The sequence below is a fragment of the Suricata suricatta genome, chromosome 17 (genome assembly GCF_006229205.1).
Source record: "Suricata suricatta isolate VVHF042 chromosome 17, meerkat_22Aug2017_6uvM2_HiC, whole genome shotgun sequence".
NCBI lineage: Eukaryota > Metazoa > Chordata > Mammalia > Carnivora > Herpestidae > Suricata > Suricata suricatta.
This window is the reverse complement of record NC_043716.1, coordinates 3,926,559-3,941,464: the sequence shown is the minus strand read 5'-3', so window position 1 is coordinate 3,941,464 and position 14,906 is coordinate 3,926,559. Positions and strand designations below refer to the sequence as shown.

The 14,906-nt window shown below is 55.1% G+C and overlaps 1 protein-coding gene across 1 annotated transcript in view; it reads left to right on the top strand.

The window, feature by feature from the left end:
• Positions 1-362: 362 nt before the first annotated feature.
• LOC115282785 (growth arrest-specific protein 7-like) overlaps positions 363-14,906 on the top strand; it is a 38,755-nt gene continuing 24,211 nt past the window's right edge. Inside the window, exons 1-2 of the mRNA XM_029928960.1 lie at positions 363-732; positions 13,042-13,162. Of these exons, the coding sequence (XP_029784820.1) occupies positions 631-732; positions 13,042-13,162 (223 nt within the window). The 5' untranslated portion in view covers positions 363-630. The remainder of the gene's footprint in view (positions 733-13,041; positions 13,163-14,906) is intronic.

The window sequence follows — 14,906 nt, the reverse complement described above, 5'->3', positions numbered from 1 at the left end:
CGTCGGGCTCTGGGCTGACAGCTAGCTCAGAGCCTGGAGCCTGCTTCCGATTCTGTACCTCCCTCTCTCTCTCTGCCCCTCCCCTGCTCATGCTGTCTGTCTCTCTCTGCCTCTAAAAAAAATAATAAGACCGACCTCCAGCACCGTTGAGTATTAGGATATACAAAGAGAGAAAGGAAAGAAAGGGAAACCAGAGAAACCCTTGCAGACCATCTGGTCCAACTTCTGTATTTTTGAGATGAGGAAATCAAGGCGTCCCGGTGGCGATGAATTGATTGCTCAAGATCTCACAGGGAGACACGGCGGCCTCGGCCGGGCACTCAGGCCTCCGTGTGCACCTCGCTCATTCTCTGCAGGGTGCCACAGAGCAGGGCGGGGGCTGGGAGGGGGCCCCAGCCTTCGACAGGGATGTCCTGCACCGTTGCCGTCTGTCAGGGACTGGTGGCAGCGTTTCAGAAACATCGGCCCTGCTGGGTCGGTTGGAAGCGCACCCCTTGCTGACTGGCGGAAGCCGCCCCAGCCTCTGGCAGCCTGACCCTGTGCGCCCTGCCTGCGGTTCAGAACCCGCTAGGACTCGCCGGGAGCCGGCCCTCGGCCGCAGGTCTCTGAGTGGAGTGTAAGGTAACGGAGATGAGCTTCCTTGGCACGAAGGCCTGCTGCCCCTGGATCTTTGGTGCCCGTGAACCTGCACCTGGCGGCCTCCACGCTGGACCGGCCGGATCGCAGCCTCAGGTGGGCCGTCCGACCCCCACCTGTGCCCTAATGAGCTCCAGCCTGCTGTTCTTTTTCTTTTTAATGTTTATTTTGAGAGAGAGAGAGAGAGAGAGAGATGGGGGGTAGGGGCAGAGAGAGAGGGGGACAACAGAATCTGAAGAAGGCTCCAGGCTCTGAGCTGTCACACAGAGCCCGATGTGGGGGCTTGAACCCACGAACTGAAATCATGACCTGAGCTGAAGTCAGATGCCCAACCGACTGAGCCTCCCAGGCGCCCCTAGCCCCCCATTCTTTATAGCGGCGCCGCCTCCCCACGGAAGCCACTGTGTGTCCCTGAGCATCTGCGGGGCAATAGCGGGGGTCCCTTGCCCTGGGATCCCCTTTCTGGTGGGGAGGCTGCTTTGTGCCAAGTACCGAGCGTGTGACTCCCTGGGCTAGCGGCTTTCAGCTCCTTTCCTCTCTTCTGAACTTCAGAAGTCCACTCCGAAGGGACAGAACGCTTGGTAAATTTGGGTCCAGGGTTTTTTCTTCGGGGGCAGGAGGACTTGAGAACATGCCAGAAACAGAAGGCTTTCATACTTACTACTAAAGGAAGGCTGGGAGGGGGCTTCTGCAGCGTTTCTTTCCCCCCACCCCCCACCATATCAAGTGTAGGCAAAATCCCCTTGTTGTGTGGTTTTCTCCTCTGCAAAGGGGCATTTGACCAGGCGTCCTTGCCCGACCAGGAGCCGCACTGCTGCTGAAGGGTCTTCAAAGTGTCCTGCAGACGTACCGTCTGTGTTACTGATATTAACCGGCATAGAAAACTCAGGGTGCCTTTTGAGATCCTTCAGGACCAAGGGGAGTGCTAAACCCCAGCCCACCTACTTCTTGTGACACATAGGGATGCTTTAGCCCTAAAGAGGACTGGACGGTGACTTGGAACAAACGGGAAGAGAAGGGTGTGTTCAGCCTTCCCATATGGGTTTGGGGTTAACACGACTCGGTGTCCTGGTGTGGGCATACATTGTCTTTCTTTTCTTTATATTTTTAAAGTTTATTTTTTGAGAGAGAGAGAGAGAGAAGGTGCAAATCAGAGAGGAGCAGAGAGCGAGAGGGGGAGAGAGAATCCTAGGCAGGCTCCGAGCTGTCAGCACAGAGCCCGACTCGGGGCTCAAACCCACGAACCGCGAGATCATGACCTGAGCCGAAGTTGGACGCCCAGCTGACTGGGCCCCCAGGTGCCTCCTGTGCATGTAAAATCACTTTACTGGCAGGTCAGATAACACGTCTTTCTCCCCCAAGTTCCAAGTGGGGTTTGGCTGAGCAAACTTTCCTTCTCTGGACTGAAAAATGTTTGGGAGAAACATGCCGGGTAGGGAGGGGAGGTAATATTTCATCCTGTTGGGAGGTCTCTGTCCTCTCTTGCGTTAGATGCCTGGCCCCTGTTGCAAGCTTGCACCGGTCATTTAAATGCCTTGAAATTTCCCTTGCAGCGGTTTTGGGCTCCATTACGAAACATGTTTCCTCAGGTCATAGGACCCCGGTGTTGGGGGGCTGGTTTTCGCAGGTGAGGAAACAGAGGTCCAGAGAGGCCGAGGGAGCTGGGTCCGTTATGATGTGCTCTCTGGGAACGGGTCTCCTGAGCCCAGGCCTATGTGCTTTCAAGAAGCTGAGGCTTCTGTAAGTCCAGAGGTGGGAGGCAGGACGGGAGAATGGCCCACACTATTTTTATCTGCCGGAGCAGGGGTGGGAGGAAGGGAGCCGGCCTCCCTTGAAGTTGAGGGTTTGAATGAAAGGTCTCTGTTGATTATGAGCGAGGGAGCAGACTCATCCAGGTTTTCCTGCTCCGAGGCCAGAGGCTGAAAGAGGCCACCGGGAGCATGCAGTCTTACTCACCCTTTATAGCTTTGAAACATCCGGGCCAGACAGATCTTAGAAGTGGGGCAGAAGTTATGGGCTTTTTTTTGGGGTTTCCCAAGCCTCTCCAGGCTCCAAGGTGCAGCTTCTAGTCTTATCCCTGGAACTGTCCTCCCCCCCATTTTTTTAAATTTTGGAGAGACAGAGTGTGAGCAGGGCAGGGTCAGAGAGAGAGGGAGACACAGAATGCGAAGCAGGCTTCAGGCTCTGAGCTGTCAGCACAGAGCCCGACGCCGGGCTCGAACTCACGAACTGTGAGATCATGACCTGAGCCGAAGTCGATCGCTCAACCGGCTGTGCCCCACAGGCGTTGTTTGGTCAGTGCAGAGATCATCCAAGAGATGCTGAAGAGTGACTGTGTCTCAGATCCCTGTCACGCCATACGGTGTCACTGGACCGATGGCACCAGCAAGAACGCCTGGGCCGTCCCAGAAGGAGGTGCTTGCTGACATCCAGAATCCCTCATTCCTTGTTCCTCCGGAACCCTGCACCTCGGCCCCTCCGGCTTGTATCTGGACGGCAGGTGCCACAGTCATGGAAGGGCTCGGGCAGGAATGTGCATGAGGGCCGCATGGAAGTCCCTTCCTGCAGGATGGATGCCTTCCTGCCGTCCGCTGCCTGACCCCAGACACTTGAGGCCGTGCCACCGCCTCTGACACAGGAGGGGCGCCTGGCAGCCTTGGACTTGGCGGGAGCATTTGCAGACTTGCGCCGCCGGGGCCCCAAGCTTTCCAGCCTCACCGGCCTTCCCTCGAGGGCTGACTTCCTGGACTCTTGCTCAGACTACATTGTAATTGTGTTCATCAAAATTCCTGCCTAACCAGATCACTCCGTTCTTTTTTAGCATCAGAAAATAGAGTGTATTGTTCCGTGAACTCTCCCGGCACCATCCTGAAACACAGGCCCAGGGAGGGGGTTGACTGGCCCTCAGGGAGCCACGAGGGGCTTGCGGATGGATATTCAGGGTGGCCAGGACCCTCGCTGAGAGCGGATAGGGCTGCGGGCATGTGCTTGGTGGCCTGGTGGGTGCTGGGAAAATGCTCCGGTGGCTTTGACGTCTACCCCCTAGTGGGCACCAAAGGCAGCAGGTTTAAGACTTCCTCCAGCAGCTTTGCTGATGGAGGGCAGGGATGCATGGGGCAGAGGCATGGAAGAAGGCAGCTGATGCAGGCAAGGGAGCCCCAGTGAGTCACCCTCCAGGCCCTGGGAGATAGCATCCAGGAAGGCTTCATGGGGGAGGAGGTCTGGCAGGAGTGAGTGAGAGATTCCAGCCACTGCGATGTGGATTGCTGCTGCAAACCTGACCCCATCCGGCCATTCACCCAGAGCAGTGAGGCCAGAGGAAGGGGCCTGGGGACCTTTGCATCTAACTGATGCAAGCCCGATTTGGAAAGTTCCTTTAAGGAGCTCAAAGAACCTATGTTACAGGAGATTTCTTTTCTTTTCTTTTTTAATGTTTATTTATTAGAGAGAGAGAGAGAGAGAGAGAGAGAGAGAGAGAGAGAGAGAGAGAGAGGGGAAGGGGCAGAGAGAGAAGGGGATGGAGGATCCGGAGTGGGCTCTGTGATGTCACAGCACAGAGTCCAACGCGAGGCTTGAACTCACAAACCGCAAGATCATGTTCTGAGCCGAAGTCGGGTGCCCAACCGACGGAGCCACCCAGACGCCCCAAGGTGATTCCTAGTAAGAGCAGTTTGAGTGTACACATGACGAGGTCTGGCAAAACCTCTGAGTGGGACCCTTTCCCTGCAAGATCCGTACACGGAGGAGCAGAGGGAAGAAAGGCGTGGCCCGCCGGGCAATCTGGCTTCTTGCTGGGAAAAGCAGGAGGTGAGCCTCACATGCCTGAGCCCCCTTTGTACACGGGGTCCATGCAGAGTGCCTACTGGGAGGCAGAAATGTTTAGACTCAGACCAGGAAGTTACCACACGGCGTCTTTGTGAGCCAGACGTGGCTTCGGCCTTTGGAAGGCTTTGAGGTGTTGCAAAGCAGGACTTGGGGAGCCCTGGCTCCCTGCTGAGCTTCCCAAAGCCAGCAAAGGGCTTTGATGCCACTCTGTCCACGTCAGTGGATCCCTGAGCTCAGAACTCCCTGCGGAAGCCCATTGTCCATGAGGCCAACGAAAGGTGGCTAGAGGTCAGACTCACAGCTCCTGGACCCGAAAAAGGGACTGTATGTCCTATGGGCAGCGGTCAGGGGACCTGTGCGTCCTCCTCCAAAGGAGGTATCTTTGTCTTTTTTAATATGTACTTATTTTTGAGAGAGACACAGAGCATGAGCTGGGGAGAGGCAGACAGAGAGGGAGACGCAGAATCCAAAGCAGACTCCAGGCTCTGAGCTGGCAGCACAGAGCCCGACGCCCGACGTGGGGCTTGAACTCACCAACCATGAGATCATGACCTGAGCCGAAGTCAGACACCCAACCAGCTGAGCCACGCAGGCGCCCCTAAGCAAGTCTACTTAAAAATTCTTAATGCTTATTTATTTTTGAGAGACAGAGCTTGAGCAGGGGAGGAGCAGAGAGACAGGGTGACAGAATCTGAAGCAGGCTCCAGGCTCCGAGCTGTCAACACAGAGCCCGACGCAGGGCTCGAACCCACAAATCGTGAGATCCCGGCCTGAGCCAAAGTTGGATGCTCAGTGGCCTGAGCCACCCAGGCGCCCCTAAATGGAGGTGTCTTTTGAAATGCAGTTACAGAGAACCCGAGACCAGCTTTGTTTATGCTTCTTTTGGGGGGACACCCTTCACCCACTTAAGCGTTGTCAGACTTTCTCCTTACCTTTGCTGTGTAAATCCGTGTCCGCTGCAGGTCCCCCATCAGGCTTGTGAAATCCCTTCAACCTTCAGCAGCGCAGGACCTTCCACAATGCACACCTGTCTTCTTTTAGCTGAAGGATTTTTTTTTTTTTTTTTTACCTTTCCTTCCTGTTAGCCATGGTTTATAGTCTCTTCTCCAGGAGCACCTAGCTCCATTCAAGTCTGTATCTTGGCTTATTTTCCTGCCCCTCTGTTTTCATTTTTCCCCATTTCCTTTGCATTCCAGGAAACATTCTTAACATTGGCTATGTATGTAACCAATTCTTTTTTTTTCCTTTTTGCAAGATTAATTCCATATTCTGTTGCAGCCCATGTGGATGTTCCTCTGTCGCTACCTCATAAATTTCCCTACCATTTTGTTAATTTCCTGTCCCCTTTTTATAGCCTTTGTTTCCTTTTTCCAACCGACTTGCTTTGCATTAGTTTGTCCTCTCCTAAATGATGTTTCCCCCACTTGTATCATGGATGCTCTATCTTCCTGCCGTCTGTCGAGGTTGCTAAACGGTTTCCTGGGATCTTCCGTCTGGATACCAGATGAGGTCACGGTTAGATGTCTGTGCCTCTCTGGAGGTTTCTGGAGACTGCCCGTCCATTTATTTTCTGCAGTGAAAGAAACTCACTATCTTGTCTTTGCCTATCTCCCTGGACTCAGGGTTGAACAGCCCATTCAACGGGACCCACTGGGAGCTGGGATTTGTGGCACGTGGCGCACACACATTGCTTGGACTCCCAGTCTGTCCCCTTGGTGGGCGAAGTGGCCCCCTCTGTTTGGAACCAGTTTCAGCGATGATTCCAAGTTTCCATTGATTCATCCAGCCGTCCATCCCTTCCATCGCTCCATCCGGGGTTCTGGGGACGGTGCTGAGACTAAATCTAGGGACAAGATGGACGTGGCCATGTCTTCCTGAATCCTGCAGTCCGTTTCTCTCTGTGGGATGGTCTCCTCCTCCTCCTCCTCTTCCCCGCTCTGGTCAGGTCTCCAAACCTGTCCCCTTAGAAGGATGTGAAGACACCCGGCCAGGTCTCCAAATCTTTCAGGGTCCATCCTCTTCCCACCAGCTTAGAAATAAAACTACTCGTGAGGATTTCATTTTCCAGACCGCACTGATCTGTTGCTGGGCCCTTGACTTCCGCCCCAGCCCTTTCCTTGAGTCACGCTCAGACTGCATGGAAAGGCCACCAGAGCCGGGGAGAGCGGTCCTTTTACCTGTATGATTGCGTGTCCTGTTACAGGCGCAGCGCCCAGCAGCATCCCTGTGGGAGCCGGGGCCCTGCTTCATGTTTTGTGTCTTAACCCGTGGCCGGGGGAGAGAGCACCTTTCCTCCCGGGGCTGTCCCAACTTTGTGTAGGAGTCTCTCCATCCTCAACAGGTGTCCGCCAGAAAGGTGTGCAGCACACAGGACTCTCCAGTCCCCGGCCCAGCTGGGGCTTTGTCTCTCCGCTGCAGCCAGGTGTCCTGGCCGGGCGTGTGTTTGGGGAGGGAGAACTTGCTGGAGAGTTCTTTGTGGGGGAGCCTTCAAGCGCTGCCAATCACGGCACCCGGCTCATTAGCAGTCATTGCCATGGCAACGGGTCTGCCAGAAAGTGGCTCGTTAGGCTGACAACTTCAGAGATGTTATATATAGATCTGGGTGTGGGGGGAGAGGGGGTGTGGGGCCCGTGGATATGCCTTTCTCTGGAGCTCCTTTCGCTTCTGGGCTTGGGGTGTGAGAAGACGCAGAACAGGGGGCCCTGAAAACCATCTGATCTGGCTGCTAGAGCAAATTGACGACCACCCGTTACCGTCACTTGGCTCACATCTGCAGAAGGTAAGAGTCAGGTGCTCCCAGAAGCCTCCTGAGGGGGACTGAGTCCCGGGCTGAACTTGGCAAGGGGCGGAGGCTTTGGGGGGCTGAGTGTGGGGGCCGGAACAGCCTGGAGGCTGCTTCAGAGACCAGATCAAATCTTTCTTAAAGGACTCGCGTTTGAAGAAGGGTCTGGGCTAGGGGGCAGCAGCCTTTCTTTTTTCTAAGTAGCCATGCAGCGAAGCACTGTCTTTTTTAAAATAAATTGCGCTTATTAAAATTCTATGTTCCCAGTCTTGATGTCAGAAGTGATGTTTTCTCTCAAGCGCTTTCTCTAAAGCCTCAGACCAGCCTGTTCTGAGCTCAGCCAAGCATCAGGCTCACCTAGGATGCATGTTGGAAGGCAGCTTCCGGGGCCCCAGGTTGCCTTGGCCTTTGGCTCAGGACCCCGGAATCTGCACCTTAACGCATAGCCCCGGTGACGGACTGGGTGTCCCAAGGACCGCGCATTGAGAAACACCAGTGCAGCGGGGTCGAGGGGGGGGGATTTGTTTCCTGGGTAACTTTCCCTTGCTCGCCTGCTCTTTTTTCTTCCCCAGGGAGGGCCAGTAGGCATCGTTGGGAGGACGGTTTCCTTGGTTGCGGTGTTTTAAATAAGGAGACGAGGAAGCTAGCCGACAGCCGGGAACGTGACTGTGTGGGTGTGGGTGGCGGTATTTCTGCGCGTCTCCTGGGAAGGCATATGCTCATTTGGAGACCGGGAGCCTGTGAGATGGGCAGGAGTTGCGTCCCTGGTGGGAGCCAGGAGGTCAGGAGGTCCGGGTGGAGACCCCGCCGCCCGTGGCCAGCTGGGGAGAGATGGACTGAGGGGCAGCCTGGATGTAGGTAGCTGGACGATGTCTCTAGGCCAAAGCTGGTATTTTAAAGTTTGGTTTAACCGTTTGATCAGCTGTGTGGCATTTGATGAGTTTTTAAAATGTCTCTGAGTCTCCGATTTCTCATTTTAAAATGGGAAACAACTTGGGGCGCCTGGGTGACTCAGTCTGTTGGGTGTCCAACTTTGGCTCAGGTCATGATCTCGCAGTTTGTGGGTTCAAGCCCCGTGTCGGGCTCTGTGCTGACAGCTCAGAGCCTGGAGCCTGTCTTCGGATTCTGTGTCTCCCTCTCTCTCTGACCCTTCCCTATTCATTCTCTCTCTCTCTCTCTCTCTCTCTCTCTCTCTCTCTCTCTCTCTCTCTCTCTCTCCCAAAAATAAATAAAACAAAAAAATAATAAAATGGGAAACAATTTGTACTTGGTGGCAGGTTTAAATTGTAAAAACTAGAAAGAAGTGTGTAAAGCATCTGGCCCACTCCTTGGAGCACTGTAAACATTTGGTGCCTGATGAAAGTCATTATCGATGGACGGAAATGGGAGCTGAGCTCCCGCATTTCTTGAGTGACTGGCTAGATTAAGGCTCAGAAGTCATTTGGAAGCCTCCAGATACTCTATAAGAAATAGAGTGAGGAGGTATATGCACAGATGACTCCATTTGGAGGGGCAGAAGATCTGGAGTTTCCTTCAGGCTCTCCCAGGATAGGTTTCCATGTGCAGTTGAGCAGGTTGTTGACTAAACAGAGGGATGAAAGGGAGGCCGAAATCCAGCCTTGCACACAGAGGGATGGCCCATCTGGAGGAAGAGGCAGCATTTTATAATTCTCACAAAGCCATGCTGCACATCAGGTTAAGAATTTCTGAGTTGGAGGAAACTGCTTCCAGCCTCCCCGCCTCCCCCTCCTTTACTCTCACTATCTGATCTTATTCCTTGTAGGTAGGGCCTCTGTCTCTGGGCCTCTGTCACTTCCTCTAGTTCCTATTCCCATGGGAAGGGGCTGCCGGGAGGGAAGGGCAGAAGCCGCAGGAGTAGCGAACGGAAGGAAAGGATTTAACCTGAAGGAAACTAATTAGAAGAAGCTACTCCGCAGAGACCATAATTACTGGGCAGTTCCTTGCGCTACATCCGTCTTGATGGCTCCGGCGGCTCTCCCAGGAGGCCCGTCCCGCCATGGCCAGGAGTGATGAGGCGGTGGGGGTGGTTCGGGCCTCAACCAGGGCCTGTGGTGGGGAGTCTGACTTCGGCCCCCTCGGCAGCTTGGAAATGATTTTTTTTTTTTTTTTTTTAGCTGTGAAATTCACCAAACATGAAATGTCTCATGCTGATAGTTACACACCCACAGCGTTGTGCAGCCGTCAGCACCGGCTGCTATCAGGACATTTGCATCCCCCCCCCAACCTCTCCTCCCTCCCGAGCCCCTGCCAACCATTCATCTGCCTCCTCTTTCGGGGGACACCCCTCTTCTGGGCGTTTCATATCAATGGAAGTGAACAGTATGTGGCCTTTTGTGTCCCTAGCTAGCGGCACGTGGCACGGCTTGAGGGTTCACCGGTGCTGTAGTGTGTGCCAGCACCTCATTCCTTTCGACGGCGGGTGTTTCTTTGGACGGATGCACCCCATTTTGTTCACCCAGTCCTCCATGATGGACCCTTGGGTGGCCTCTGCCTTCTGGCTGTCGTAGACACTGCTGCTGTGAATGGGGATCGACCTTCAGCATCGAGCGCCATTTTCAGTTCTCCTGGGCACGAGCCCGCTTGTGTCCGCATCTTTTGACTCCTGATGTGCTTCGGGTCACCAACAGGAGGCGCTCCTTTCTGGGAGAGAGTGCGGCTGCCACGGTGCAGGGGGTGGTGTGGGAGAGGTGCAGGGGATGGGTGCAGGGGGGCGTTGGGGGGCAGAGCAGAGGCCAGACTAGAGGTGCTGGAGGGGGATGGGAGACTGGTTTGCTACATTGGCCAGTTTTGGAAATAGGCTGAGTTTGACCCTTCCCGGCTCAGAATCAGAGGTGCTGTCCCCAGCAGGCACCTTCCGTAGGCGCCAGACGGGGAGGACCCTCCATTTCCTCCACGGACATGAGCTCCGGACAGTCACCGTACCTCCTTGATGTCCTCAAACCAAAGCCAAGGCTTAGTCTGATGCCACAGAGTTAGAGAAATCCCCCAGAGTCATTCATTCTTTTTTTTTTTTAATGTATGTTTATTTTTGAGGGATGGGGAGGGGCAGAGAGAGGGGCACAGAGGACCCAAACCAGGCCATGCACTGACAGCTGCGAACCCGACACGGGACTTGAACTCACAGACCACGAGATCATGACCTGAGCCGAAGTCGGATGCTTAACCGAGTGAGCCACTCAGGCGCCCCTAGAGTCATTCTGAAGAGGAAAAGCATCGTGCAGCCAAGAGGGGACAGGTGTCATTGTGCACTGTGTCATGGAGGGCCGCGGAGGGCCACGGAGGGCCGGAAGTGTGCTCCGCTCCCTCAACCAGCCCCTCCGGGGAGCGACCGGTCTCCTTGCCCCCCAGCCTCCGTATTTGACGCATCAGGCTCCCCGGCGGGTGTGTACGCCTTTAGAACTGCACGGTCCTGGAAGCAGAGGGCTGGGGAGAAGCGGTCGTCGATGGTGACATCGTTCCGGACGTGGTGGTGCTGGGCTGGGCTGTGGGGCCCAAACGTCGCATCCGGGGGGCAGAGGCCACATGAAGCCCGGTGTCCTGCCCCTCCTGCTGGGCACCTTCTGTTCCTGGGCAGCACTGGGCACCCTCCTCGGTGCCGAGTGTGTTGTCATCCATCTCCATGGCACTTTCCACAACAAGGCTCCTCCCCTCCGCCTCGGTTTTGTGGGTGTGCAGATAAAAGCAGTTGGCTGTCACTTCCCCAAGTCATGTGGGTGCTCAGGGGCTGAGTCAGGATCGAGCCCCAGGCCGGAACGCCGTTTCCTCTTTGCTTCTAGCTCCCTCTCTGCTCTGTACCCTATTTCTGGCCACGTCCGTCCCTGACCCTTGCTTAATACCCTTTAACAATTGCCCATTTCCTCCCCGGGGCTGCTGGGAGAAGCGCCAAATATGGCCTTCCCATCTTGGATGCTCTAAGTCCCCTGACTCGACAGAAACAGCCTGCTGTCTTACCCTCTGATTCTAGAATATTCCTCTCTAAGTGAAGTCTCGTAGCCTTCTGATTCCTATACTCCTCCCAGTGCCATTCAGCCAAGAGGCACATCTCTTGTATGCGGGTATTTTATATACATGCACACGTATGCACGCACATGCACGTGTCTGCACACTTGACTCATCATAACACTGTTTGCTGTGTGGGAGGGGCCACAGCAGGTGTCTGGAGGCCTAGGTGGACAGGCTCAGGTGCATGCTGGGATGCTGGGCATGAGAAGGGCTTCTGGCTGCTGTCCAGCACCTGGTGGTTGGAAAACAGCCTTCCATACTGGATCGAAGACGGACAGCGGGTTTACAGTGGTGGAGACAGACATCAGCCACGGGAGGCCGTGTTTGCTCAGGGCCCTGGGAGCATCTAGGATCGACCTGATCTTTACTAAGGGTGTGCAGGGCACGTGCACACAGTTTTGCAGCCTTAATGCAGGAGCAGGGTGGCCGAGGGGACATGTGTCTGTTCTGCTTGCTTTTTCTGTTTTTTACTCTTTATTTATATTTGAGAGACAGAGACAGAGCATGAGCAGGGGAGGGACAGAGAGAGAGGGAGACACAGAATCTGAAGCAGGCTCCGGGCTCCAAGCTGTCCGCACAGAGCCTGATGCGGGGCTCGAACTAGCAGACCACGAAATCCTGACCTGAGCCGAAGTCGGACGCTTAGCGGACTGAGCCCCCTGGGTGCCCCTGAACTGCTTGCTTTCAGTCTGTCACCTGGATTTTTCCCATGTGGTCCTCATTAGCGACCGTCTGCATCTAGGCATGGCTGAGAGACGCCAAGAATGTCTAGGAGCGGACGAATTGTGATCTTTCTGAAGAGGAGTCCTGCTTTGCTAAACAATTCACGGCCCTTCTCCCTGTGCCGTTAAATCCGTTTACTGTCTGCAGAAGGCACAGCTCCTGTGTGGGCTAATTTGGACCCTCTTTCCTTATTTTTAAATGTTCTTTAGTGAACCACTTATTTTTGTCATTCTGAGGAAATTTAGATGCAAGTGAGAAGGGAGGCGGAGAGAAGAAAAATCGCCCCTGATCCCGCCATCAGAAATCACCTCTGTGAGAACCTGCGTTTACACCTGCTTTTTTCTGTTCTATATCTATTTTTTCTCTGACTTTTATTTTTATTTTTTTTAATGTTTCTTTTTGAGGAAGAGTGTGAGCAGGGGAGGGGCAGAGAAAGAGGGGTGCAGAGAGAGAGAGAGACACCAAGCATGAGCAGGGGAGGGTCAGAGAGAGAGGGGGAGACACAGGATCTGAAGACCAGCTCCAGGCTCTGAGCTGTTAGCACAGAGCCCAACGCGGAACTTGAACCCACCAACCATGAGATCTTGACCTGAGCCGAAGTCAGATGCTCAACTGACTGAGCCCCCTAGGCACTCCCCTCTCTGATTTTGATATTGAAGAAAAGTACGGCTCTTCATGGTCAAAAGAATCAAACCCCACGTAAGTGCACGTGACCAGAAGGGACTGTGGTTTGGCCCCTGAGCCCAGTTCTCGCCAGATCTCCCAGAGAGATTTGGAGGCTGGACCAGAAAAGCCCCACCTCGCTCTTCATCCGCTCTTAGCATCGTCCTGCTCTGCCGAGGTGTGCGTTCATTACTTCTGGAACTTTCTAATAGCCGGCCTTGGGCCTCATCTGCTGCAGTCCTGGGGGGTCCTGGGGGTTCAGGCTTCGGATTCCTGGCGCAGGTGTGCAGAGAGACGGCCCCCGGAGCCAGTGCAGGTGCAGGCCCTTGTCCCCAACAGCCCCCCCCACCCTGTGCCCACCGCGGTGACCTTTTCTCTCCTCTCCACAGAAACCTGGAATGGTCCCCCCGCCGCCGGGAGAGGAAAGCCAGATCGTCGTCCTTCCGCCAGGCTGGCAGAGCTACCTGTCTCCTCAGGGGCGGCGCTACTATGTCAACACGACCACCAATGGTGAGTCCCGCTCCGGGGAGAGGGGGCGTCCCGCTCCAGCCTCCCCGGGCTTCTGTCTGCCTCTGGCATCTCCCGGCGCTCAGGCTGTTTCTTCAGAAACCTCCCTCTGGGCTGCGGGGGTCTCTTTTCCCCACGGTGCTGGGTGGTGGGGGTCCAGCCCGATGGCAGAAGGCCACCCTTCAGGGGTGGGGTTCATCACTGGAAACTCACAGCCCCCCACCCCCCGGGGGACCCCTACCCAGTCTCCTGTCCTGGGGCCAATTCCCAAACCGGGATCTCAAAAGGTGATCGAGTCCACAGCTGGGTTGAGTCAGCTGAGCCAGGTTCACTACCGTGGGATCATCTCGGCGCCTAGAATGTGCTAATCAGAGGAAGCTTCCAAACCGGAATGCTCATTGGGAAAACTGGGGCTACGCGTGAACTCGTTTTTCTAGTAGATGACGCAGGTCCCCTGTGCACTTGTGAGCTGAGTGAGGACCGCACCTCCCTGCGCCCAGTTACGGGGGACTTTCCGGGCCTCACGGGGAGTCCAGGACCCCCAGCACACGGGCATGGGGTGTGGCTGCGAGAAGGCGAGGGGGGAAGTTCATAGGAGGAGCAGCTGCTTCTAGAACAAGGTGGTCTTGAGAAGGGCGGGGTGGGGCAGGGCGAATGGAGCCCCAGAGCTCTGCTCATTGACCTCCACGCCTCCCCAGAGGATGGGAACATCCTGGATGTGGGGTGAACCACAGGTGTGTGCCAAGGCTGGGTGTCAGATACAGTCCGTATCCACGTGCTGGCCCAGCCTTGGTCCTCACCCCCTTGTCTGTGTTCCCTGACTTAACGGCCACCTCTTCCGACTCGGTGGGACCCTTCATACGGCCGGTGATTGCGAGCCTGCCCTTGGTAGGGTCCCGGTGACCCGGGGGGCAGCAGAGACAGCAGCTCCAGTAGGGGTCCCTGGTGTGTCCATGTCCCCCGGCAGCTGACCTTGCGCGGGCTGGGGGTTCCTGTTGGAGCCATAACTGGGGTTTCTAGGAAAAGGGAAGTAAAACTATTTCTGGTCATTCTAATCTTAAGCTTCCTCCAAACAAACACAGGAATAACCTTGCACTGTGGTCAGACTTTGACATTTCAGAGGCGCTTCCCGTGCGGTCCTGAGATCCTTGGGGTCTTGGATGGACTCTCGTCCCTGTCTCGCTGTCTCGAAGGGGCTGAGCGAGGGTGGCTGGTAAATGGAGGCTTTGTAAAATCTGCATCGATTTGATTTGATTTGAGTTTTTAATTGGAGAGTAGTATGTTCTTGGTTAGGAAACTCAGTGGGAACGAAACAAGAAAAAGAATGCTGTGATTTGCCTCCCTGTGCATCTCATGGGGGACATTCGTATTACGTGCTTTTTTTTAAAAATAAATCGGAAGAACGATGCATGTTCTGGAAACTGCTCGGACGGCGTCTTGTGGGGGGCTTTCTGTCCGCATAGTGTTGGCGGAAGTGCTCACGCTGCACCGCCGTGTGACACCCCGTTACAGGTGTGTGCCTCTGCTGACGCAGCCCTCCCCTCTCCGTGAGGTGGACATTAAACGCCCATTTTAATGAACTGACAGTGTCTGGTGGCTTTTGTTCTGAGGCTCAGACTTCAGCCCGTGCCTAGGGTCAGGGCTTTCCTGTGGGTCCAGGGATTCGTGACCCCAGGAGGCTCCACGCCAAGGGCTGGCAAACTCAGTTACACGTCTTCGTGAGGCTCTGGTGGTCTCCGTCACTGCT